This window comes from Brachionichthys hirsutus, chromosome 15 (genome assembly GCF_040956055.1).
Source record: "Brachionichthys hirsutus isolate HB-005 chromosome 15, CSIRO-AGI_Bhir_v1, whole genome shotgun sequence".
Taxonomy (NCBI): domain Eukaryota; kingdom Metazoa; phylum Chordata; class Actinopteri; order Lophiiformes; family Brachionichthyidae; genus Brachionichthys; species Brachionichthys hirsutus.
Genome location: NC_090911.1, coordinates 12929443 through 12951943, shown reverse-complemented (window position 1 = coordinate 12951943; position 22501 = coordinate 12929443). Strand labels below are relative to the sequence as shown.

Genomic DNA, 22501 nt, shown 5'->3' with positions numbered 1-22501 from the left:
ACGCACACACACACACACACTCACACACACACACTCACACACACACACACACACACGCACACACACGCACACACACACACACACACACTCACACACACACACACACACACGCACACACACGCACACACACACACACTCACACACACACACACACACACACACACACTCACACACACACACACACTCACACACACACACACACACACACACACGCACGCACGCACACACACACACACACACACACACACACACACACACACACTCACACACGCACACACACACACACACACACACACACGCACACACACACACACACACACACACACACACTCACACACACACACTCACACTCAACACACACACACACACACACACACACACACACACACACACACACACACATACACACACACACACACTCTCACTCTCTCTCTCTCCAGGGCGTCTAATCTGCTTTAACTATCGTTAAATCCGTAGAGATCAAACTACAAAGATGGAGGATCTTTGTTTTTCTCTCAGACTAATCACATTTCATGTAAAGATGAAATTATTTGATATTATTTTGATTCTTTTAATTATTTGATGAAACACAAACGAGCTGTGATGCGTTATTTCTTACAAACCCTGACATGCTATCAATCCATCGTACCAGAACCAGAACCAGAACCAGAACCTGCATTACCCAGAATGCACTGGGCAGATAACCAGAACCAGAACCAGAACCTCCATCACCAGAATCAGTCCAATTAAAGCCTCCGGCCAGCGTGGGGGCGGAGCCTTCTCCTCCACCTGCCGGCAGCAGAGCGACTCCAGCCATACACGTGCAGACAGCGCCACCTGGTGGCCGGCCTGTTGTCTTTGCTTGACATCAATCCTTTGTTTTTGCTCCAAACAGAAGATACGACCTTCGGTCGACCTTGGTTTGTCGCCGGTGTTCCGGTCCGGCGGAGCGGCGACACCGTGTTTATACCGGTACTCTCACTTTATCTTTCAGTCTTCATCCCGTCTCTCCAGCGCTGTAGCGTCGTTGCCATGACAACAAAGGATTCGAGGACTCTTTGTTTCCTCGCTTGAGGAGGAGCTGCAGACGGAAGTTCGTTCCGGAACTCCCGACGTAAAACCGAACGTGCGTTACCGGCTGCTTGACGCACGCAGCGTGAATGGCCGCCCCCCAGGACGACTTAGCGGGGGGAGGGGGGCTCAGAGCCTCTGCCGAAGCCATGGCGTTCATGTCCGGTATCGGTGAGTTGTCTTTGGGAACGCGCGGGTCGCGCGGGTCGCGGAATGAGCGTGACACGTTACGGTTCACGTCCAGACCGACGTCACTGACCCCCCCCCCCCCCCCCCCCCAGAGCCCGCAGAGCTGCAGCGCTGCGTGTTTTCGGACTCTCTGGTGACCGTGTCGGAGGGCGGCAGAGACCTGGGGGGGTTCAGCGTGTCGGTGGAGTTCACCCATAGGGGGCAGCAGCCGTGCGTGAAGCTGCACGCACAGAGCCAGGGAGCCGTCGGGGACTCCCCCTGTGGAACCACCGTGACAGGTGAGGGGGGGGGACAGAACCCACGAAGCCGTCCCTGTCTCAGTGTTCACCTGTGTTGTGTGTTCCAGCCTACGTCACCACAGACCTGGAGGTGCTGCAGGAAGACTCCCACGAGCACGTCAAGGTGCGCGCGCGGATCAGCTGTCGCGCGCGGATCAGCTGTCGCGCGGATCAGCTGTCGCGCGGATCAGCTGTTGCGCGGATCAGCTGTTGCACGACCTCCCACCGGATGCAACGTTTCCTCTTTGAATTCTCTTCCAGCTGGAGAGCCACCGATTGGACCGGAGGTGTCACATGGTGCAGCGAGACGGGCAGATGGTGATCCATCAGGTTACCGCCGCAGGGGAGGTGGGGCAACGAGGGGTAACGAGGGGCAACGAGGGGCAACACGCCCGGCCCGTTGGGCGGGGCCTTCAGCGTGTCCCCCGTTACTGCAGGACGTCACCGAGGAGCGCCGCTGCTACCCCATGTCTGCGCTGAGGGGGGCGCTGCTCACCGAGGGCTCCAACCTGCTGCTGCTGCGCCTGGTTGCCCTGAGGAGAAGCGTCCCGGAACACGTGACCTTCCTCTCCTTGGACCGGGGGTTGCACCTCGTCCACGCCACGTTGGTGAGTAATCCCACCTGGGGGGGGGGGCATGTTCGTTCCCTGCAGGGACCGACCTCTCTGTGCCCAGAGGGGGCTGGGCCTGAAGCAGCTCCAGGTCGGCGGTGAGACGGTGGAAGTGTTCGGGGTGGAGAGGAGGGTTCATACCGTGGAGAGCCCCCCCACCTGGCAGTGCTACTTCCTGGTTGATGGGTGAGTCGGCGCGTGTCTCTGAGCCGCCAGGTGACGTCTCGTTTCCTTTAAACGCTGTTCTCTGATCAGGCGCTTGGCCAGCAGACGACAGGTAGGATCACCTGTCGTCTGGAGACTCCTGCAGCTGACGACACAGCCGCAGAAAGGTAGCGCCCGTTTAGCGTGAGAACGACCTCACAAAGGAGGCGGTGTTAAATGTGTCGTGTGTGTGTGTGCGTGTGTGTGTGTGTGCGTGCGCGTGTGCGTGTGTGTGTGCGTGCGCGTGCGCGTGCGTGCATTCGATTTAGAGAAGATCACCTTGGCTCGGGAAGAAGACATGGAGATGCGCTCCGAGTTCTTGGACAGGAAGGTGATCAATGATCAATGATCCTGCTCTTTGCCTTGTGTCCTCATAATGACGTCACCTGACGAGATGGAGGTGTGTGTGTCTCTCTGGGGCAGGCGGCGCTGACGGGGGACCATGCGTCCTACTTGAGACAGCGCGCAGAGGTCCGCGCCCTCCTCTCCGACTTCCTGCAGTTCTTGTTGCTACGGAAACCGGATGACGTCTATCGGTTTGCCAGAGAGTACTTCCTGTCGTTTGCCCCCAGCTGTCGCCCACAGCCCGGTCTGAACGCCCCCCCACTGTGAGCGATGTGATTGGTTGTTCAACACCTTCGTGCTCGTTGTTGATCTGAATAAAGATGTTTCTTTTAAATGATATTAATTGTATTTTGCAACCCTCTCAAGTGAAGCAGTTTAACTTCCTGTCAAATTCTACCTGGGCGTGGCAAAGGTTAACTTCAAAGTAAAAGCGACCCCCCCCCCCCCCCCCCCCCCTTTATTTAACCAGGAAAATAACCCGTTGAGGTTAAGAACCTCTTTTACAAGGGGGTCCTGAGCAAGACACAAAAACACACACAAAAGGTTACGCGGTGTGGTAGAGGCAAAATGTCTCCCTCTCCTGGCCAAATCAAGGGACAACAGCCTTTAGCTGAGCTTTTTTATTCATGTCATAGTTACACTGCAAGCACACAGCACACAACGAAGTGTTATTTGTAGCATTAAAAATAGAGTGAACACCTGTCGGTGAAAGGTGTGGGTGCCGTCCGGGCGCTGGGAGGTTAAAGGTTATACTCTGTCTTTGTCTACGATTATATCTCTTAAATGTACTTAGTGATGAGTAAATGTTATCAAATGAAAAAGTGATGAAATAAGATATAGTCAAACATTAATAAATGTTAAATGGTTGCGTTAAATGATCATAAGTGATAAGATAATTATCTTCTATAAGTTTGTGATTAATAAGATGATTTTCTTGTTGATTGAATAACTTTGTATAAGACTACTGATGTATTGATTGTAAGAATGAAGAAGGACACCGAGAGAAGGGTTAAGGAGAGCAGAGGGTAAGCGGATTACGGTACTGGATTACGGTACTGGATTACCGTTCTGGATTACGGTACTGGATTACCGTTCTGGATTACAGTACTGGATTACCGTTCTGGATTACGGTACTGGATTACTGTTCTGGATTACGGTACTGGATTACTGTTCTGGATTACAGTACTGGATTACTCTCTTCCTCACTTTGCTTGAAGATTAGGATTGATCCCGCCTCATGGATTTACAGACATTATCAATCAAAGGATATTTCCTCCCTTGACTGGATTACAACAAGGAAGGTTAGGGAAAGTAGAGGTTGAGTCTTAATCGATTTTAATTATTATTATTGGATTTGCCTTTCATTATTTTTATGCTTTGCTTAAATTCAGCCGACAAGTCACAAAAAGTAATCTTTACTCTCTTTATTTTTAATACTTTTCACCATGAAGGTCGAGCTTCTATAACATTAAAGATTTCCTACACAACATTCAAAAAGGAAGAAGAAGCTTCTGATACTAAGTCGTGTAAGAATCCACCTTTACCTGAAAGAACGCCGTCCCTGAACCTTAGATCCACCTGCCGGACCAGGTTGCACCGACCAGAGAGCTCGGAGCTCGGCGTGAGACGCTTGAGACGGAGACAGCGTGAGACGGAGACAGCGTGAGACGGAGACAGAGTGAGACGGAGACAGTGACACGGAGACAGAGACAGCGTGAGACGGAGACAGAGTGAGACGGAGACAGAGTGAGACGGAGACAGAGTGAGACGGAGACAGCGTGAGACGGAGACAGAGTGAGACGGAGACAGAGTGAGACGGAGACAGCGTGAGACGGAGACAGAGTGACACGGAGACAGCATGAGACGGAGACAGAGTGAGATGGAGACAGCGTGAGACGGAGACAGAGTGAGATGGAGACAGAGTGAGACGGAGACAGCGTGAGATGGAGACAGCGTGAGACGGAGACAGAGTGACACGGAGGCAGCGTGAGACGGAGACAGAGTGAGATGAAGACAGAGTGACACGGAGACAGCGTGAGACGGAGACAGAGTGAGATGGAGACAGAGTGAGACGGAGACAGCGTGAGACGGAGACAGAGTGAGATGGAGACAGAGTGAGACGGAGACAGCGTGAGATGGAGACAGCGTGAGACGGAGACAGAGTGACACGGAGACAGCGTGAGACGGAGACAGAGTGAGATGGAGACAGAGTGAGATGGAGACAGAGTGAGACGGAGACAGCGTGAGATGGAGACAGCGTGAGATGGAGACAGAGTGACACGGAGACAGCGTGAGATGGAGACAGTGTGAGACGGAGACAGAGTGAGACGGAGACAGAGTGACACGGAGACAGAGTGACACGGAGACAGAGTGACACGGAGACAGCGTGAGGCGGAGACAGAGTGACACGGAGACAGCGTGAGATGGAGACAGCGTGAGACGGAGACAGAGACAGAGTGACACGGAGACAGCGTAAGACGGAGACAGCGTGAGACGGAGACAGCGTGAGACGGAGACAGAGTGAGACGGAGACAGAGACAGAGTGAGACGGAGACAGCGTGAGACGGAGACAGAGTGAGACGGAGACAGAGTGAGACGGAGACAGAGTGAGACGGAGACAGAGTGAGACGGAGACAGAGTGAGACGGAGACAGAGTGAGACGGAGACAGAGTGAGACGGAGACAGCGTGAGACGGAGACAGTGTGAGACGGAGACAGAGTGAGACGGAGACAGCGTGAGACGGAGACAGAGTGAGATGGAGACAGAGTGAGACGGAGACAGCGTGAGACGGAGACAGAGTGAGACGGAGACAGAGTGAGACGGAGACAGCGTGAGACGGAGACAGAGTGAGACGGAGACAGCGTGAGACGGAGACAGAGTGAGATGGAGACAGAGTGAGACGGAGACAGCGTGAGACGGAGACAGAGTGAGACGGAGACAGAGTGAGACGGAGACAGCGTGAGACGGAGACAGAGTGAGACAGAGACAGAGTGAGATGGAGACAGCGTGAGACGCTTGAGACGGAGACGGAGTGAGACGGAGTCTGCGTGAACACATTATGGTGAAAAAGTAGAATATTCATAATATTCATGTATTTGTACATTATGAATAATGTAGTGTATTTATACATTATGAATATTCGTGTGCAACCATCAAATGTGTTCGGGCGGCAGTTTTCAAAGTTAATCCCCCGGTCTTCACGAAGCTCTTATTTTGAAGGCGTTAGAAGTCATATCCGGTCGTCTACCAAAGTGAAACCGGTAAGAACCGACTCGGTTCAGAAAGTTTAAAGAAAGCAACAAGAAGCTGATTGGACGAACCGGAAGACCTGTTTTCCCGTCTTGGAGGGAAGCTGGACTCATCGAACTACCGAACTACCGAGGACTCGGTAAGCCTCGAGCCGGAGCTCACCGAACTACCGAACTACCGAACTACCGAGGTTAGAAACGTCAAAGCGGTTCGGTATTCTACGCCTTTCCGGTACCGTCAGCCAGGCCGAAGTTAAAGTTTGGTCATCGTCCGACAAACAAACAAACAAACAAACAAACACACACACACACACACACACACACACACACACACACACACCGGGGCTGGCGTCTCCGTGACGTCACCACCAACTGTGGATTTTAGCAAGTCGTCATGAATGTGCGGGACAGAAAGAGAGAGAGAGAGAGAGATGATGATGATGAATATATTTATTAGATAGAATGTTAGAGTACAAGTACAGTCACACAGTAGCGTGTATTACAGTACAAGTACAGTCAAACAGTAGTATGTATTACAGTACAAGTACAGTCACACAGTAGCGTGTATTACAGTACAAGTACAGTCACACAGTAGCGTGTATTACAGTACAAGTACAGTCAAACAGTAGTATGTATTACAGTACAAGTACAGTCACACAGCAGCATGTACCACAGTACAAGTACAGTCACACAGTAGCATGTATTACAGTACAAGTACAGTCAAACAGTAGCGTGTATTACAGTACAAGTACAGTCACACAGTAGCATGTATTACAGTACAAGTACAGTCAAACAGCAGCATGTACCACAGTACAAGTACAGTCACACAGTAGCATGTATTACAGTACAAGTACAGTCAAACAGTAGCATGTATTACAGTACAAGTACAGTCAAACAGTAGCATGTACTACAGTACAAGTACAGTCACACAGTAGCGTGTATTACAGTACAAGTACAGTCAAACAGTAGCATGTACTACAGTACAAGTACAGTCACACAGTAGCATGTATTACAGTACAAGTACAGTCACACAGTAGCGTGTATTACAGTACAAGTACAGTCAAACAGTAGCGTGTATTACAGTACAAGTACAGTCACACAGTAGCATGTATTGCAGTACAAGTACAGTCACACAGTAGCATGTATTACAGTACAAGTACAGTCACACAGTAGCATGTACTACAGTACAAGTACAGTCAAACAGTAGCATGTACTACAGTACAAGTACAGTCACACAGTAGCATGTATTACAGTACAAGTACAGTCAAACAGTAGCATGTATTACAGTACAAGTACAGTCACACAGTAGCATGTATTACAGTACAAGTACAGTCACACAGTAGCATGTATTACAGTACAAGTACAGTCACACATCCTGTCTCAGAGGAGCATTTCTTGTTTCCGTTGAAAGTCCTTCGTACATAAATCATCGACAATTAACAATACAAATTTAACGATACAAATTTAACAATACAAATTTAACAGTGGTTGAGAGGGTCGTCCTATGATCGAGAAGTTGGCGGTTCGATTCCCAGCTCAGGCACACGTACACTGTCGTTGTGTCCTTAGAAAGCGTAACTGCTGTAAACCAAATCGCCCTCCGAGGGACAAAACAATAAAAAGTATAATTCTGCTGTTCTGTTGCTGATGGCTCCGCCCCCAGACCCGTCCAGGAGGGAGACGTTCTGGGATGGACCGGCTGACGCTGTCCCGCATCGATGAGGAGCTGGACTCCCTGGAGGTGTCGGCGCTCTGCTTCTTGTGCGGGGACGTTGTCAACAGGAAGCGTCTGCAGGGGGTGAGCGTCACACGGCCCGACTGTCCTCTGGTCATGTGACAGGAAGACGTCCAACAGATTTAAATATCAATCACTTTATTGTTGCCTAAGCAAGTCCTACGCATAACCACGGAGACGGGCTGTAGGCTACAGCGGTCCTAAGCGTAACCACGGAGACGGGCGGTAGGCTACAGCGGTCCTAAGCGTAACCACGGAGACGGGCTGTAGGCTACAGCGGTCCTAAGCGTAACCACGGAGACGGGCTGTAGGCTACAGCGGTCCTACGCGTAACCACGGAGACGGGCTGTAGGCTACAGCGGTCCTAAGCGTAACCACGGAGACGGGCTGTAGGCTACAGCGGGCCTAAGCGTAACCACGGAGACGGGCTGTAGGCTACAGCGGTCCTAAGCGTAACCACGGAGACATGGGGGCCCAGTTCAGCCCCTCCTGGGCTGTCTTTTAGCTGCTCTGCTCTGACGTTTCTTCGTAGAACGTTTGATCAGGTCCAGCCCGGTTCTGGTTCTGACCCGGCTCCTCCCTGGTGCAGGTTGTCGATGCTAAAGGCTTGTTCTTGCGGCTGGAAGAGCGAGGTCTGCTGGACACCCGTCTCTTCCTCGCCGAGCTGCTCCGCGTTATCCGTCGAGCAGACCTGCTCAGACTCCTGGAGACTGACGGCAGCCCTTCAGAGGAAACCGACGCCAAGCCCATCCTGTCCGATTACAGGTAAAGCCCGACAGCGTAACCGTAGCGATGGGGCGTGGCGTTTTCACCCCTCTGCTCTGTCTGTCAGGGCGACGCTCTACCGGATATACGAGGACATGACTCGGGAAAATCTGGAAAAGATGAAGTTTCTTCTGAGCAGCGAGATGGGCAGAAGGCAGATTGAGTCATGCAAGGTGAGAGCGTGGCCACGCCCACATCACACGTGTGACGTCATTCGGGTTCGGTGAGGAATCTGCTCCGTCTGCTCCGTGTTCTCCGTCCATCGCAGACGGCTCTGGACGTGTTTGCAGAAATGGAAAGGTCTGGTGTCCTGTCCCATCTCCATCTGGACTTGCTGCATGTGGTCCTGCTGGAGCTGGACCAGCAGCTGGCGGGGGTCCTACGGCAGTACCTGGCAGGTATGAGGCACGCTTAGCGACACGTCTGCACCTTTACCGGAGCGTGATTCATCTTCAATCGTTCTGTTTCAGGAAATACACAGAGACCTCAATCTGCACTGCTGCCTCATGTCAGCATGGATCACCAGGTGTGTGTGCGTGCGTGTGTGTGTGTGTGTGTGTGTGTGCGTGCGTGTGTGTGTGCGTGCGTGTCCATGCACATTAAACCCATGATGGGACAGTTTGGGATTGGACCTTCTCTGTCCACAGAGGGTCGGCTCCCTTCAGTCTACCCAAACGGCTCCGTCCACTCGTGAGACTCGACCTGGCGGTACGTTTCATGGTCCTCGTTGCCGCCGGCGACGCCTGTCCTGCTGTACATGAAAGGTTCACGTCTTTGTTCTGCAGATGTTGGGCGCAATGTTTACTCGGACGCACAGTCACTCACTGCCACTCCTACTGACCAGGTAGCGTCCACCCAAAGCGCACCTGTCCTCCCTGCCGTCCGTCCGTCAGCACCTTAAAGTCGTGGGCGTGTCTGTGTCCTCCCAGGAGTTCTACGCTCTGACCCATGACCCCCGTGGAATGTGTGTGGTCTTCAACAACGAGAAGTTCCCGGAAACAGGACTGAACGACAGAGCAGGAACGCAGCAGGATGAGAGTAAGGCCCCGCCCCTCGTTCTGCATTGCCCCTCCCTCTTTGAGCCACCCCTGTAAATAAAGGTCAAAAGACCCAAGGGCGCTGGGAGGGGCTGTTAGCAGCGTAGCGCTGATGCTAACCAGGTGTCTGCTGGTTTGACCCAGTGGCGCTGGGAGGGGCTGTTAGCAGCGTAGCGCTCATGCTAACCAGGTGTCTGCTGGTTTGACCCAGTGGCGCTGGGAGGGGCTGTTAGCAGCGTAGCGCTGATGCTAACCAGGTGTCTGCTGGTTTGACCCAGTGGCGCTGGGAGGGGCTGTTAGCAGCGTAGCGCTCATGCTAACCAGGTGTCTGCTGGTTTGACCCGGGGGGGCGCTGGGAGGGGCTGTTAGCAGCGTAGCGCTCATGCTAACCAGGTGTCTGCTGGTTTGACCCAGTGGCGCTGTTCTCGGTGTTCAGCCGGCTCGGCTTCTCCGTGGCGGTGAAAGAAAACCTGACCGCAAAGGACATGCAGCGCGAAATCAAGACGCTGGGCGAGAGGGACTTCATGGACGACGATGCCTTGGTGAGCGACATCACACACCTGCACTTACTTTAGGGGTGGTGTCACATTTCAGGCGTCCTTTCTGAAGTCACCCTGCAGATGTGAGCCATATCAGTCTCTGTCCTGAAAGGGGGCGGGTCTGCCTCTGTCCTCAGGTGGTGTGCGTTCTTTCCCACGGAGGAAGGAGCTGCGTCTTCGGGACGGACGCGGTGCAGGTGTCCCTGCGGGAGCTGACGCAGCCCTTCACGAGTGGGCGGGCTCCCACACTGGCGGGGAAGCCCAAGCTGTTCTTCATCCAAGCCTGTCAGGGAACAGACTACCAGAGGGGATCCGTGCCGTGTCCCCCAAAGCCAAGGCAGGGGGAGGGGGACAAGGAGGACCGCCTGGAGGAGGACTCGGGGCGTGTTTATGGGGAGACGGTGCCTTCGGAGGCCGACTTCCTGCTGGGGATGGCCACCGTGCAAGAGTGCAAGTCGTTCCGGAGCACTTCCACGGGCTCCATCTACATCCAGGAGTTGTGCCGGCAGCTGAGGAGGTCGGCAGACAGGTGAGCGGCGACCGAGAGGCGGGGCGCACGCCGGGTGAGGTATTTACCTGTGTGTGGGTGATGAAGGACAATAGTCTGACAGCATTTACTCGTCTTATTTATAGAAAAATATCAACGTGAAACTGCGTGTCCAAATCTGGACACGGAGAACCGAGAGATTAGCAGCGTTAGCAAAGATCGACTAGCATGCTACGTGGTCAGAGAGTCTACTCAGAATAAAGTTATGATTTCTACTAAATAGCAGCTATAACTTTGTAATTACATAGTCGTTATATTCTCGCTAGAAGGCACAGATCTTGATTTACACAACGTAATAATACTTAATATTACAACAACGTGAACAGCTCCGTTACGTAGCGCTTAGTAACGAGTAAAGCAATCCTCTGTTGGTTAGTTACCTGCTGACACCTGCAGCTACCAAATATGACCAGTAGGAGGCGCCACAACCCACAAATATGTACAACATTTATTTCGTTTCAGGCTCAGTTCCGACTCCGTTACGTTATATTATATTATAGTACGTTTTAATGCGTGTCTTTTGTGCAGCCCGGACGACGATGACATCCTGACCGTCCTGACCCGGGTCAACAGGGAGGTCAGCAGGGGGCAGTACTTGTTCTCCAAGCAGATGCCAGAGCCCAAATACACCCTCACCAAGAAGCTCGTCCTCAAGTGGGTGTGAGGAGCGCACGCGCGCGTGCGTGTGCGTGCGTGCGTGCGTGCGTGCGTGCGTGTGCGTGCGTGCGTGTGCGTGTGCGTGTGCGTGCGTGCGTGTGCGTGCGTGTGCGTGTGCGTGCGTGCGTGCGTTTAAGCCCTCTCTATTACACACCGGGTTGAATGAATTTGAGCAAAGAAAGTTTCACAGCAAAATCTGATCAATTGTAATTTCTGAAATGTGTGATTTATAAATCAAACGTTATTGTGAAAGTTTCCTTCCACTGTTTGTATCATTAAATAAAAGTAAGTCTCTTATAAACGTATTAAAGCGACGCCAGCTTCAGTTCACTGTTTAATGGGACGGGGACAGAGGACAGAATCAGGTCACTGTTTAATGGGACGGGGACAGAGGACAGAATCAGGTCACTGTTTAATGAGACGGGGACAGAGGACAGAATCAGGTCACTGTTTAATGAGACGGGGACAGAGGACAGAATCAGGTCACTGTTTAATGAGACGGGGACAGAGGACAGAATCAGGTCACTGTTTAATGAGACGGGGACAGAGGACAGAATCAGGTCACTGTTTAATGAGACGGGGACAGAGGACAGAATCAGGTCACTGTTTAATGAGACGGGGACAGAGGACAGAATCAGGTCACTGTTTAATGGGACGGGGACAGAGGACAGAATCAGGTCACTGTTTAATGGGATGGGGACAGAGGACGGAATCAGGTCACTGTTTAATGAGACGGGGACAGAGGACAGAATCAGGTCACTGTTTAATGAGACGGGGACAGAGGACAGAATCAGGTCACTGTTTAATGAGACGGGGACAGAGGACAGAATCAGGTCACTGTTTAATGGGACGGGGACAGAGGACAGAATCAGGTCACTGTTTAATGAGACGGGGACAGAGGACAGAATCAGGTCACTGTTTAATGAGACGGGGACAGAGGACAGAATCAGGTCACTGTTTAATGAGACGGGGACAGAGGACAGAATCAGGTCACTGTTTAATGGGACGGGGACAGAGGACAGAATCAGGTCACTGTTTAATGAGACGGGGACAGAGGACAGAATCAGGTCACTGTTTAATGAGACGGGGACAGAGGACAGAATCAGGTCACTGTTTAATGGGACGGGGACAGAGGACAGAATCAGGTCACTGTTTAATGAGACGGGGACAGAGGACAGAATCAGGTCACTGTTTAATGGGACGGGGACAGAGGACAGAATCAGGTCACTGTTTAATGAGACGGGGACAGAGGACAGAATCAGGTCACTGTTTAATGAGACGGGGACAGAGGACAGAATCAGGTCACTGTTTAATGAGATTTGCAGAAATACTCGTTTTAATTTGATCTAAACATCCGTTCCACAGTTTAGCATCTTTCCTGGCGTTTGTTCTTTGTGTCTTCTCAAGTCATAAATACTGTCCCTCATCCTGGACAGATTTTGGACACTTTGCGGTAGCGGGACATGCATTGCTTTGTCCTTGTTTCATTGGATGAACCGTTTGTTGGTTCTATTTAGTACTTTTGCAGTGAGAACCTTGTTTTTCTACGTCTGTCCCCAGACATGTCCACACGCGTTAGGACAGACGTTAACTTTAACTTGCTTCCGGTCAGTTTTACGGACGGGCAGGAAGTGGGTGTGTCAGGACAGACGCATTAAAGGACGTCACACTTCCGTCACGCAACAAATAACTTGTCTCCAACTTCCGGCGTCGCTGCGGACAGAAGACAAACAAGGAAGAGCTTCTTCTTCTTCTTCTGAAAATGACTCAGTTTAACCGGCCGGACCGCACGCGCACGCGCACGCGCACACAAACAAACAAACAAGCGGCGGTATTAAGGTTTGCGCGCGCGCCAGAGGGAGGAGCGATTCCCCGGGACTCCGCCCTGCTGCTCACTTCCTGGAAACGCTCCTCGGCGCTGCTGGACATCTGGCCTCAGCGGGACCGAGCCGACTCCGAACCGAACCTCGCCGAACCTCCGGAGGGCGTGTCCGACTCCGCCGAACCTCCGGTAACCTTCATTTTGTCGCTGGTAGCGAGCGGGTCTCTTCTTCTTCTCCTTCTTCTTCTTCTTCTTCTTCTCCTGCTCGGTGAGTGGACGCGTTTCCTGTTTCAGGGCGGCGAGCTGGTGCGTGTTGGTGTCGCGAGCCTCCCGCCGTGTCCCCCCCCCCCCCCCCCTTTTGTTAGGCCCGAGCGCCTATCGAGTGTTTTGTTTTGTTTTTGGGCGCCATTTGTGGAAGAGAAGTGAACTAGTTTCCCTGAGCTGGTTTAGGTGAACTAGTTTAGGTGAGCTGGTTTAGGTGAACTAGTTTCCCTGAGCTGGTTTAGGTGAGCTGGTTTAGGTGAACTGGTTTCCCTGAGCTGGTTTAGGTGAGCTGGTTTAGGTGAACTAGTTTAGGTGAACTGGTTTCCCTGAGCTGGTTTAGGTGAACTGGTTTCTGGGAGCTGGTTTAGGTGAGCTGTGAGAATTAGCCTTTAGCATGTGTCCCTGGACACGCCTCTCTCACGGGTCACGGGGTCACGACACGTTTTAGGTTCTTCTCCCTCACAAGGTGCATTTGTGTTATTACACTGTTATTACACTATAGCGGTGAGACAAGACGTGGTTTTCCATTTCCCTCCCCAGGTGACATGTCCAGGTCAGATTACCCCCCAGGGTACGACGACAGCCGGGGCCCGCTGTATACGCCCCGGGATGAGAACTACCCGCCCCCTGCGTATGGCTTCCCAGGCTACGGTGCCCCCCCCCCCTCCGCTCCCTACCCGACTCATCCAAACGCCCCCCTGTACCCAGGCCAGCCAGGGGGCTATCCTCCCGGCCCGTACCCGGGGCAGCCTCGCCCTACTGGGCCCCCGGGAGCAGGATACCCCGGGCACCCCCCCATGCCCCCCATGATCCCGCCTACCATCCCGGCAGATGTTCTGAGTGCAGGTAGGACCGGAGCTGAAACACGATTACTCTCGGCTAGCAGAACCTCATCTGGTTCTGGTGCCGATGCAGGAGACGAGTTTGCGGCGAGAGACGGCGGCTGGGACAGTATCAGCATCCGCCACGCCTTCATCAGGAAGGTACGGCACAACCCCCCCAGGATCCGCTCCTGTCCTGAGGACACTGACGCTGACCCCCCTCAGGCCCTTTGTCTGTGCCTTTCAGGTGTATTTGATTTTGGCCGCTCAGCTCCTCGTCACAACGGCCATCGTGGCCGTCTTCACGTTTGTGTGAGTATGAAGAACCGTTTACTCACGACACGCTAACCTGCTGCACGCTAGCCTGCAGCACGCTAGCCTGCAGCACGCTAGCCTGCAGCACGCTAGCCTGCAGCACGCTAACCTGCAGCACGCTAACCTGCAGCACGCTAACCTGCAGCACGCTAACCTGCAGCACGCTAACCTGCAGCACGCTAACCTGCAGCACGCTAACCTGCAGCACGCTAACCTGCAGCACGCTAACCTGCAGCACGCTAACCTGCAGCACGCTAACCTGCAGCACGCTAACCTGCAGCACGCTAACCTGCTGCACGCTAACCTGCAGCATGCTAACGCCGTGCGCTGTTTACGTCTGCAGCGTCTGGTGTGACATTTAATACACGTATTTACAAAATAACATGTGAGAAGATCAATGACCTCTGTTACACGGAGGTCAATCACACACACACTCACACACACACACACACTCACACTCACCTGTCCCTAACCTGGCTAAAGGGTTAGCAATGGTGCCAAACTGCCGCGTGTGTGTGTGTGTGTGTGTGTGTGTGTGTGTGTGTGTGCGCGCGTGTGTGTGTGTGTGTATGTGTGTGCGCGCGTGTGTGTGTGTGTCCAGTGGACCCGTCAGAGGCTTCGTGCAGGACAACCCTGGTATCTGCTGGGCGTCATAGTAAGTCTCACTCAGTGACATCACTTCCTCCCGAGCTGTGAACCGGAACCGGAACAGGAACCAGAATGACGCGTGTTTCGTGGTGTGTGTTTAGCGCCGTGTACGCCGTCACCCACCTGGTGCTGGTCTGCTGTAAGGGCCCCCGGTGAGTGTCCCCCGTTCAGCCCGTCTGTTCCGGCGACATCGTTTACCGCTAACCTTGATCGCTGCCCCCCCCAGGAGGAAGTTCCCCTGGAACATGATCCTGCTCTTCATCTTTGTAAGGACACGGTTTGACGCGGCGCCTGAAGGCTGTCCTTTGTCGCCGTCTCTACTTCCTGTCTTGTCTCTCTCTGTCCACGCTCACGCCTGCTGTTCTGCTGTTCTTTGCAGACGCTGGCGATGTCCTACATGACCGGCGCCATCGCCAGGTAGGCGACGCGCTACGGCGACTCGGCGGCTTGGGCAGCTCCTTGTTGTTTACCTGCCGGCTCAGACCCGTTCAGGAAGTAACCGAAGCGTCTGTTCTGCTCTCAGTCGCTACGACACGAAGGCCGTGTTCCTGGCGTTGGGCATCACCGCCGTCGTCTGCATCGCTGTCACCGTCTTCTGCTTCCAGACGAAGGTGGGGCGTGTGCGTGTGCGTGTGCGTGTGCGGGTCGTTAACCGGTCGTTAGCCGGTCGTCCGTCTCTTCTCAGGTGGACTTCACCAAGTGCCAGGGTCTCTTCTGCATCCTGGGCATCGTGGTGTTTGTGACCGGCATCATAGCAACCATCGTGCTGTCCTTCCAATATGTGAGTTCCGGCTGTTGTGCATCAAGCCCCTCCCACCTGACACGCCTCCTCCTGTCTCCGTGTCTAATGGCTGCTTGTCGTTGCAGATCCTGTGGCTTCACATGCTTTACGCAGCCATCGGCGCCATCGTCTTCACGTTGGTGAGAGTTGAACGTCGAGTCGGCGCCGCCGCCACGCTGCTGCTGCGGTGTTAATCGTGTTTCCTTCCTGTTTCCTTCCTGCTTCCTGCCTGTTTCCTAGTTCTTGGCTTACCACACGCAGCTCCTGATCGGAAACAGGAAGCACGCCATCGGCCCAGAGGAGTACGTGTTCGCCGCGCTCTCCATCTACGTGGACATCGTGCAGATCTTCCTCTTCCTGCTGCAGATTATCGGCGCTTCGACCAAATGAACGCGCCGAGGCGGGTTCAAGGTTCGCCGGCACGCCACCGAGCCTTCGCCTCGGCCGCCATCGGAATCAGGAAGCCGGGAAGGGTTAATTTGAGACTTTATCATTCGGCCGATACCACGAGCAAAGAAAGCCCGACGTCAGTAGCCAAAGCAGAACGGCGGGTCGGCGTAGACGGATCAAAGGTCTGGGGCGGGGGCGGGGGCGGGGGCGGGATGGGAACGTTAACGACAACGATTAATGTCGGGAGTAAACCCCAATCAATGCATTTATTCTCTATGAAGTATTCGGGCTGGAGCCCACCTAGCTAACCTAGCATAGCTTAGCTAAAACGCTAACCCCGCTCTGACGCATTAGCATGTTTCCAGCGTGTGCGTTTGGTTCGCTTCATAAGAACAAAGGCCAGAATGTTACCTCCGGACGCAGGTGTGTTAGCGGAGGCTAAGGTGAGCGGCTGCTAGCTCGATGTCTCCGTTCGCATGTTCGCTGGTCGTTAATACCGGAACTTTGCTTCTTTTGTTTCTGTTCCTAATAATCACAATAATCACAATACAGCAGTATTGATACCCTGACTGGTTGATCGTTGCCCCGGGCGACGGCTCTTGTATCGAGTCTTTGCAGGTGTTGCTCTCTTCCATCTGCATCCATCACTGCAGTGCCTTCGTTCATAAAGTACATAAACCCAGTATGTGTTCTGATGATGTCAGTCATATATAAATATATACAATAAAGCATCAAATAAACTTTATGCGGTTCAATAATCAGACGTTCACAAACGTGTATCAACATTTATTCATGAGAACCAGCAGGAGGTTCCTCCTCCAGCTGGATGGGAGTTCTGACCCGGCGCAGGGATCAGGGTCCAGTTCTACGGGGAGGTACCGATCGCTGGTCCGGGGTTAGGGGGCGGTACCGACCGCTGGTCCGGTTCTACGGGGCGGTACCGACCACTGGTCCGGTTCTATGGGGCGGTACCGACCGCTGGTCCGGTTCTAGGGGGCGGTACCAATCGCTGGTCCGGTTCTATGGGGCGGTACCGATCGCCGGTCCGGTTCTAGGGGGCGGTACCGGTCACTGGTCCCGTTCTACTGGGCGGTACCGATCGCCGGTCCGGTTCTAGGGGGCGGTACCGACCGCTGGTCCGGTTCTAGGGGGCAGTACCGAGCCCGGCCCCGCCCCTCACTCGTTGGCCGTTCTCATTCTCTGTCGGATCTTCAGCTGCTCCAGGCGGTTCTGGTCCACTCGTCTCTTGACCAGGACGAACCCGATGATGCCCGAGGGCAGGCCGACCATCCTGGGGGAGGCGGTTCCGTTAGAAGAACACGTGACCTCACAAGAGCAACAAACAGTCGGGCGGATGATCACATGACCCCAGAATGATTAGCACGGGGCCAACGAGTCACGTCAGAAAGTGACGTCGCCATAGCGACATCGTTCAGATTATTCCGATGGTGAATCTCCGGAAGTACCGGAAGTACCGGAAGAGCCGGTTCTCAATTCCAGCGGCTACCGGAAAGAGAAAAGAGAAAAACATCGGAACGTCGCGTTTTCATGCTTCCGTCAAACCTCCGTTAGCAAGGCGCGCTAAGCGTCAAGCAGGAAGCACTTCAAAATAAAAGCAGCAGAAAGGAAACTGCGACAATAACAAAAGACAAAACAGGAAGTGTTAAACATGAAACACAATAAGAGTCATTTCTGGAAAAGTTCTGGTGCTTAAATAAATGATGACATCACGAAGCACAGCCTTGAGTTATTGAATATTGGTTTTATTTTTATTTGTATTGTTAAATTTGTATTGTTAATTGTGGATGATGATGATGAATATATTTATTAGATAGAATGTTAGAGTACAAGTACAGTCACACAGTAGCATGTATTACAATACAAGTACAGTCACACAGTAGCATGTATTACAGTACAAGTACAGTCAAACAGTAGCATGTATTACAGTACAAGTACAGTCAAACAGTAGCATGTATTACAGTACAAGTACAGTCACACAGTAGCATGTATTACAGTACAAGTACAGTCAAACAGTAGCATGTATTACAGTACAAGTACAGTCAAACAGTAGCATGTATTACAGTACAAGTACAGTCACACAGTAGCATGTATTACAGTACAAGTACCGTCACACAGTAGCATGTATTACAGTACAAGTACAGTCAAACAGTAGCATGTATTACAGTACAAGTACAGTCACACAGTAGCGTGTATTACAGTACAAGTACAGTCACACAGTAGCATATATTACAGTACAAGTACAGTCACACAGTAGCATGTATTACAGTACAAGTACAGTCACACAGTAGCATGTATTACAGTACAAGTACAGTCAAACATCCTGTCTCAGAGGAGCATTTCTTGCGGTCTTGTTTTCATTGAAAGTCCTTCGTACATAAATCATACACAATTAACAATACAAATTTAACAATACAAATAAAACTAATATTAAATTACTGAATTGATGCAGAATAACAATAGAAAAATAAAAATAGAATGATTTTACACCGCCGATGCAAACTAACAATTAATCTAAAATAAATTACACCACTGATGCAAAATGACAATGAATGCCAATAAATAACTTACATAAATTACAATAAATTACAAAGACACTTAATATGTGCAACGTAGGTGGACAAAAAAGGGGGGGGGGGGGGTTTGATCCGGAGAGAGTCGTGATGACTATCTCCGTTTCTGTCCCCCTAAAAGGTGTATTTTTAGGGCCGTTTTGATTTATGTACGAAGGACTTTCAACGGAAACAAGACCGCAAGAAATGCTCCTCTGAGACAGGATGTGTGACTGTACTTGTACTGTAATACACGCTACTGTGTGACTGTACTTGTACTGTAGTACATGCTACTGTTTGACTGTACTTGTACTGTAATACATGCTACTGTTTGACTGTACTTGTACTGTAATACATGCTACTGTGTGACTGTACTTGTACTGTAGTACATGCTACTGTGTGACTGCACTTGTACTGTAATACATGCTACTGTTTGACTGTACTTGTACTGTAATACACGCTACTGTGTGACTGTACTTGTACTGTAGTACATGCTACTGTTTGACTGTACTTGTACTGTAATACATGCTACTGTTTGACTGTACTTGTACTGTAATACATGCTACTGTGTGACTGTACTTGTACTGTAGTACATGCTACTGTGTGACTGCACTTGTACTGTAATACATGCTACTGTTTGACTGTACTTGTACTGTAATACATGCTACTGTGTGACTGTACTTGTACTGTAATACATGCTACTGTGTGACTGTACTTGTACTGTGGTACATGCTACTGTTTGACTGTACTTGTACTGTAATACATGCTACTGTGTGACTGTACTTGTACTGTAATACATGCTACTGTTTGACTGTACTTGTACTGTAATACATGCTACTGTGTGACTGTACTTGTACTGTAGTACATGCTACTGTGTGACTGCACTTGTACTGTAATACATGCTACTGTTTGACTGTACTTGTACTGTAATACATGCTACTGTGTGACTGTACTTGTACTGTAATACATGCTACTGTGTGACTGTACTTGTACTGTGGTACATGCTACTGTTTGACTGTACTTGTACTGTAATACATGCTACTGTGTGACTGTACTTGTACTGTAATACATGCTACTGTTTGACTGTACTTGTACTGTAATACATGCTACTGTGTGACTGTATTTGTACTGTAATACATGCTACTGTGTGACTGTACTTGTACTGTAATACATGCTACTGTGTGACTGTACTTGTACTGTGGTACATGCTACTGTTTGACTGTACTTGTACTGTAATACATGCTACTGTGTGACTGTACTTGTACTGTAATACATGCTACTGTTTGACTGTACTTGTACTGTAATACATGCTACTGTGTGACTGTACTTGTACTGTAATACATGCTACTGTTTGACTGTACTTGTACTGTAATACATGCTACTGTGTGACTGTACTTGTACTGTAATACATGCTACTGTTTGACTGTACTTGTACTGTAATACATGCTACTGTGTGACTGTACTTGTACTGTAATACAAACTACTGTTTGACTGTACTTGTACTGTAATACATGCTACTGTGTGACTGTACTTGTACTGTAATACATGCTACTGTGTGACTGTACTTGTACTGTAATACATGCTACTGTTTGACTGTACTTGTACTGTAGTACATGCTACTGTGTGACTGCACTTGTACTGTAATACATGCTACTGTTTGACTGTACTTGTACTGTAATACATGCTACTGTGTGACTGTACTTGTACTGTAATACATGCTACTGTGTGACTGTACTTGTACTGTAATACATGCTACTGTTTGACTGTACTTGTACTGTAATACATGCTACTGTGTGACTGTACTTGTACTGTAATACATGCTACTGTGTGACTGTACTTGTACTGTAATACATGCTACTGTTTGACTGTACTTGTACTGTAATACATGCTACTGTGTGACTGTACTTGTACTGTAATACATGCTACTGTGTGACTGTACTTGTACTGTAATACACGCTACTGTGTGACTGTACTTGTACTGTAATACATGCTACTGTGTGACTGTACTTGTACTGTAATACATGCTACTGTTTGACTGTACTTGTACTGTAATACATGCTACTGTGTGACTGTACTTGTACTGTAATACACGCTACTGTGTGACTGTACTTGTACTGTAATACATGCTACTGTGTGACTGTACTTGTACTGTAATACATGCTACTGTTTGACTGTACTTGTACTGTAATACATGCTACTGTGTGACTGTACTTGTACTGTAATACACGCTACTGTGTGACTGTACTTGTACTGTAATACACGCTACTGTGTGACTGTACTTGTACTGTAATACATGCTACTGTGTGACTGTACTTGTACTGTAATACACGCTACTGTGTGACTGTACTTGTACTCTAACATTCTATCTAATAGATATATTCTTTCACACTCACCAGGCATAGGCGACCTTCGTCATGGGGCTCTTCGCCTTTTTCCTGGGGATATATTCCGGACCCTCGGGCTCGGCTGCGCTGCCGGTACCGGCCGGCTCGGAGCCCCTCCGTGGATCCGTCCCGGAGCTGCAGACACGCAGCGGCCGCAAACACTCCCACGCTGCCGGCGTGCGGGTCCCTACGTGCACCCGCAAGACAGAGAAATGAAACGACCGCTGGATGACGTCAAGGAAAAACAAGCAACAGTCACTTGTGTTGCCTGACAAACCGGCTCTATGACGTCATTCACAAAACAACCCCGTTTTTATCGTATTAACGTCCGTCTCCAGACTGGACAGACAAACGTACTAAAAGTGTGTAGTTTACCTTTAAAACACGTCCTCAACGCTCTGAGAGCCGCCATGTTGGTTGAATTACCTCTACCGCGCATGTGCGGTGGGATTACGTCACGTTTTATCGCAATCGGTTTGCTGCCGCCTGGTGGTGAGATCCGATACAGCGCGTCGACGTCCACGCAACGCAACAGGCGCGTTTACTGACCAAGTTCAACAGAAAAATATCTCCACGAATATTCCCGAGGGATTATCTGTCCCAGAGTGAGAGATACTTTGTTTCTTCTAAATAAACCGTTATAATTAAAATGCTTTTTCCTTTCTTCCTCAGCTGTTTGTTTAGATGGGTGCGTTTTGACTATGCTGGTGGATCGAAGGACAATGTTATATAATACGGATATATCGAATCGATTTAAAACGCGCCCGGATCGATCTTTAAACATCTATTTTTAGTATAAATATTCAATGCAGCATTTTATGAATGTTAGATTCTTCTCTTCTTGTGCGCCGCACTGAAACTCCCGCCCAGTAGGGGGCAGCCTTGGACTCCGCCCGAGTAAGAACATCTCGTGAGATTTATCCCGCGGTGGCTTCTTTGCACTACAAACTCGCGAGAGTTTATCATCGTATTTCCGCCGCTGCGCGTCGGTGCCTCTAGAGGGCGTTGAAGCGGTTCCTTCAGAACCATCTCAGGAACACCCGAGAGTTCTGATTCTAGACTATTTTATTCTGCATTTAAAGTATCCTGCAGATGCGTTTTAGCAGATTTACACTAATCAAGGCCTTTTAAAACGGAACGTTCTTCAGATGTTCAAACACAAGTCTGTTCGTTAATATTGTTGCTTTTCAGATAAATACATTTGACATAAACGTTCTTTCTTTTTTGCTGTAAACGTTTTCTGATTCGTCTTTTCTTAAATTACACACAAAAACAATTAT

General features: G+C 50.5%; 5 protein-coding genes across 5 annotated transcripts in view; 4 read left to right on the top strand and 1 right to left on the bottom strand.

Moving 5' to 3' along the window:
- sugt1 (SGT1 homolog, MIS12 kinetochore complex assembly cochaperone) overlaps positions 1-1074 on the top strand; it is a 3476-nt gene extending 2402 nt beyond the window's left edge. Inside the window, exon 11 of the mRNA XM_068749341.1 lies at positions 1015-1074. Coding sequence (XP_068605442.1) covers positions 1015-1074 — 60 coding nt within the window. The remainder of the gene's footprint in view (positions 1-1014) is intronic.
- An 86-nt stretch (positions 1075-1160) lies between these two features.
- catip (ciliogenesis associated TTC17 interacting protein) lies at positions 1161-3035 on the top strand. The gene is made up of 9 exons (XM_068749340.1): positions 1161-1242; positions 1353-1538; positions 1607-1662; positions 1800-1886; positions 1976-2146; positions 2214-2335; positions 2405-2481; positions 2623-2684; positions 2777-3035. The coding sequence occupies exons 1-9, from the start codon at positions 1161-1163 to the stop codon at positions 2963-2965; spliced, it is 1032 nt and encodes a 343-aa protein (XP_068605441.1). The 3' UTR covers positions 2966-3035.
- Positions 3036-5944: 2909 nt separating this feature from the next.
- Positions 5945-11521, top strand: casp8 (caspase 8, apoptosis-related cysteine peptidase). Its single transcript, XM_068748621.1, has 12 exons — positions 5945-6086; positions 7610-7744; positions 8271-8446; positions 8514-8619; positions 8715-8844; positions 8917-8972; positions 9094-9154; positions 9232-9290; positions 9376-9484; positions 9898-10025; positions 10160-10551; positions 11098-11521. Exons 2-12 carry the CDS (start codon positions 7637-7639, stop codon positions 11231-11233), a joined length of 1461 nt encoding a protein of 486 aa, XP_068604722.1. The 5' UTR covers positions 5945-6086; positions 7610-7636; the 3' UTR covers positions 11234-11521.
- Positions 11522-13133: 1612 nt separating this feature from the next.
- On the top strand, positions 13134-17008 carry tmbim1a (transmembrane BAX inhibitor motif containing 1a). Its single transcript, XM_068748588.1, has 12 exons — positions 13134-13237; positions 13853-14158; positions 14228-14295; positions 14381-14445; positions 15050-15103; positions 15198-15248; positions 15323-15362; positions 15476-15513; positions 15620-15707; positions 15782-15877; positions 15964-16017; positions 16118-17008. Exons 2-12 carry the CDS (start codon positions 13858-13860, stop codon positions 16265-16267), a joined length of 1005 nt encoding a protein of 334 aa, XP_068604689.1. The 5' UTR covers positions 13134-13237; positions 13853-13857; the 3' UTR covers positions 16268-17008.
- A 30-nt stretch (positions 17009-17038) lies between these two features.
- Positions 17039-21643, bottom strand: si:ch73-71c20.5 (DUF4748 domain-containing protein). Its single transcript, XM_068748589.1, has 3 exons — positions 21597-21643; positions 21231-21408; positions 17039-17558 (listed from the first exon to the last, which is right to left on the bottom strand). The coding sequence occupies exons 1-3, from the start codon at positions 21631-21633 to the stop codon at positions 17444-17446; spliced, it is 330 nt and encodes a 109-aa protein (XP_068604690.1). The 5' UTR covers positions 21634-21643; the 3' UTR covers positions 17039-17443.
- Positions 21644-22501: the final 858 nt, after the last annotated feature.

Bases quoted from the DNA above. Each gene is read 5' to 3' on its own strand.
- catip (XM_068749340.1), top strand. From the start codon at position 1,161: ATGGCCGCCCCCCAGGACGACTTAGCGGGGGGAGGGGGGCTCAGAGCC. The intron at 2,336-2,404 runs GTGAGTCGGCGC...TTCTCTGATCAG, and splicing joins TGCTACTTCCTGGTTGATGG to GCGCTTGGCCAGCAGACGAC. The intron at 2,685-2,776 runs GTGATCAATGAT...TCTCTGGGGCAG, and splicing joins CCGAGTTCTTGGACAGGAAG to GCGGCGCTGACGGGGGACCA.
- tmbim1a (XM_068748588.1), top strand. From the start codon at position 13,858: ATGTCCAGGTCAGATTACCCCCCAGGGTACGACGACAGCCGGGGCCCG. The intron at 14,446-15,049 runs GTGAGTATGAAG...GTGTGTGTCCAG, and splicing joins GTGGCCGTCTTCACGTTTGT to TGGACCCGTCAGAGGCTTCG. The intron at 15,249-15,322 runs GTGAGTGTCCCC...TGCCCCCCCCAG, and splicing joins GTCTGCTGTAAGGGCCCCCG to GAGGAAGTTCCCCTGGAACA.
- si:ch73-71c20.5 (XM_068748589.1), bottom strand. From the start codon at position 21,633: ATGGCGGCTCTCAGAGCGTTGAGGACGTGTTTTAAAG. The intron at 21,409-21,596 runs GTAAACTACACA...GGGTGCACGTAG, and splicing joins GTTGAGGACGTGTTTTAAAG to GGACCCGCACGCCGGCAGCG. The intron at 17,559-21,230 runs GTGAGTGTGAAA...CGCCTCCCCCAG, and splicing joins ACGAAGGTCGCCTATGCCTG to GATGGTCGGCCTGCCCTCGG.
- casp8 (XM_068748621.1), top strand. From the start codon at position 7,637: ATGGACCGGCTGACGCTGTCCCGCATCGATGAGGAGCTGGACTCCCTG. The intron at 7,745-8,270 runs GTGAGCGTCACA...TCCCTGGTGCAG, and splicing joins ACAGGAAGCGTCTGCAGGGG to GTTGTCGATGCTAAAGGCTT. The intron at 8,447-8,513 runs GTAAAGCCCGAC...TCTGTCTGTCAG, and splicing joins CCCATCCTGTCCGATTACAG to GGCGACGCTCTACCGGATAT.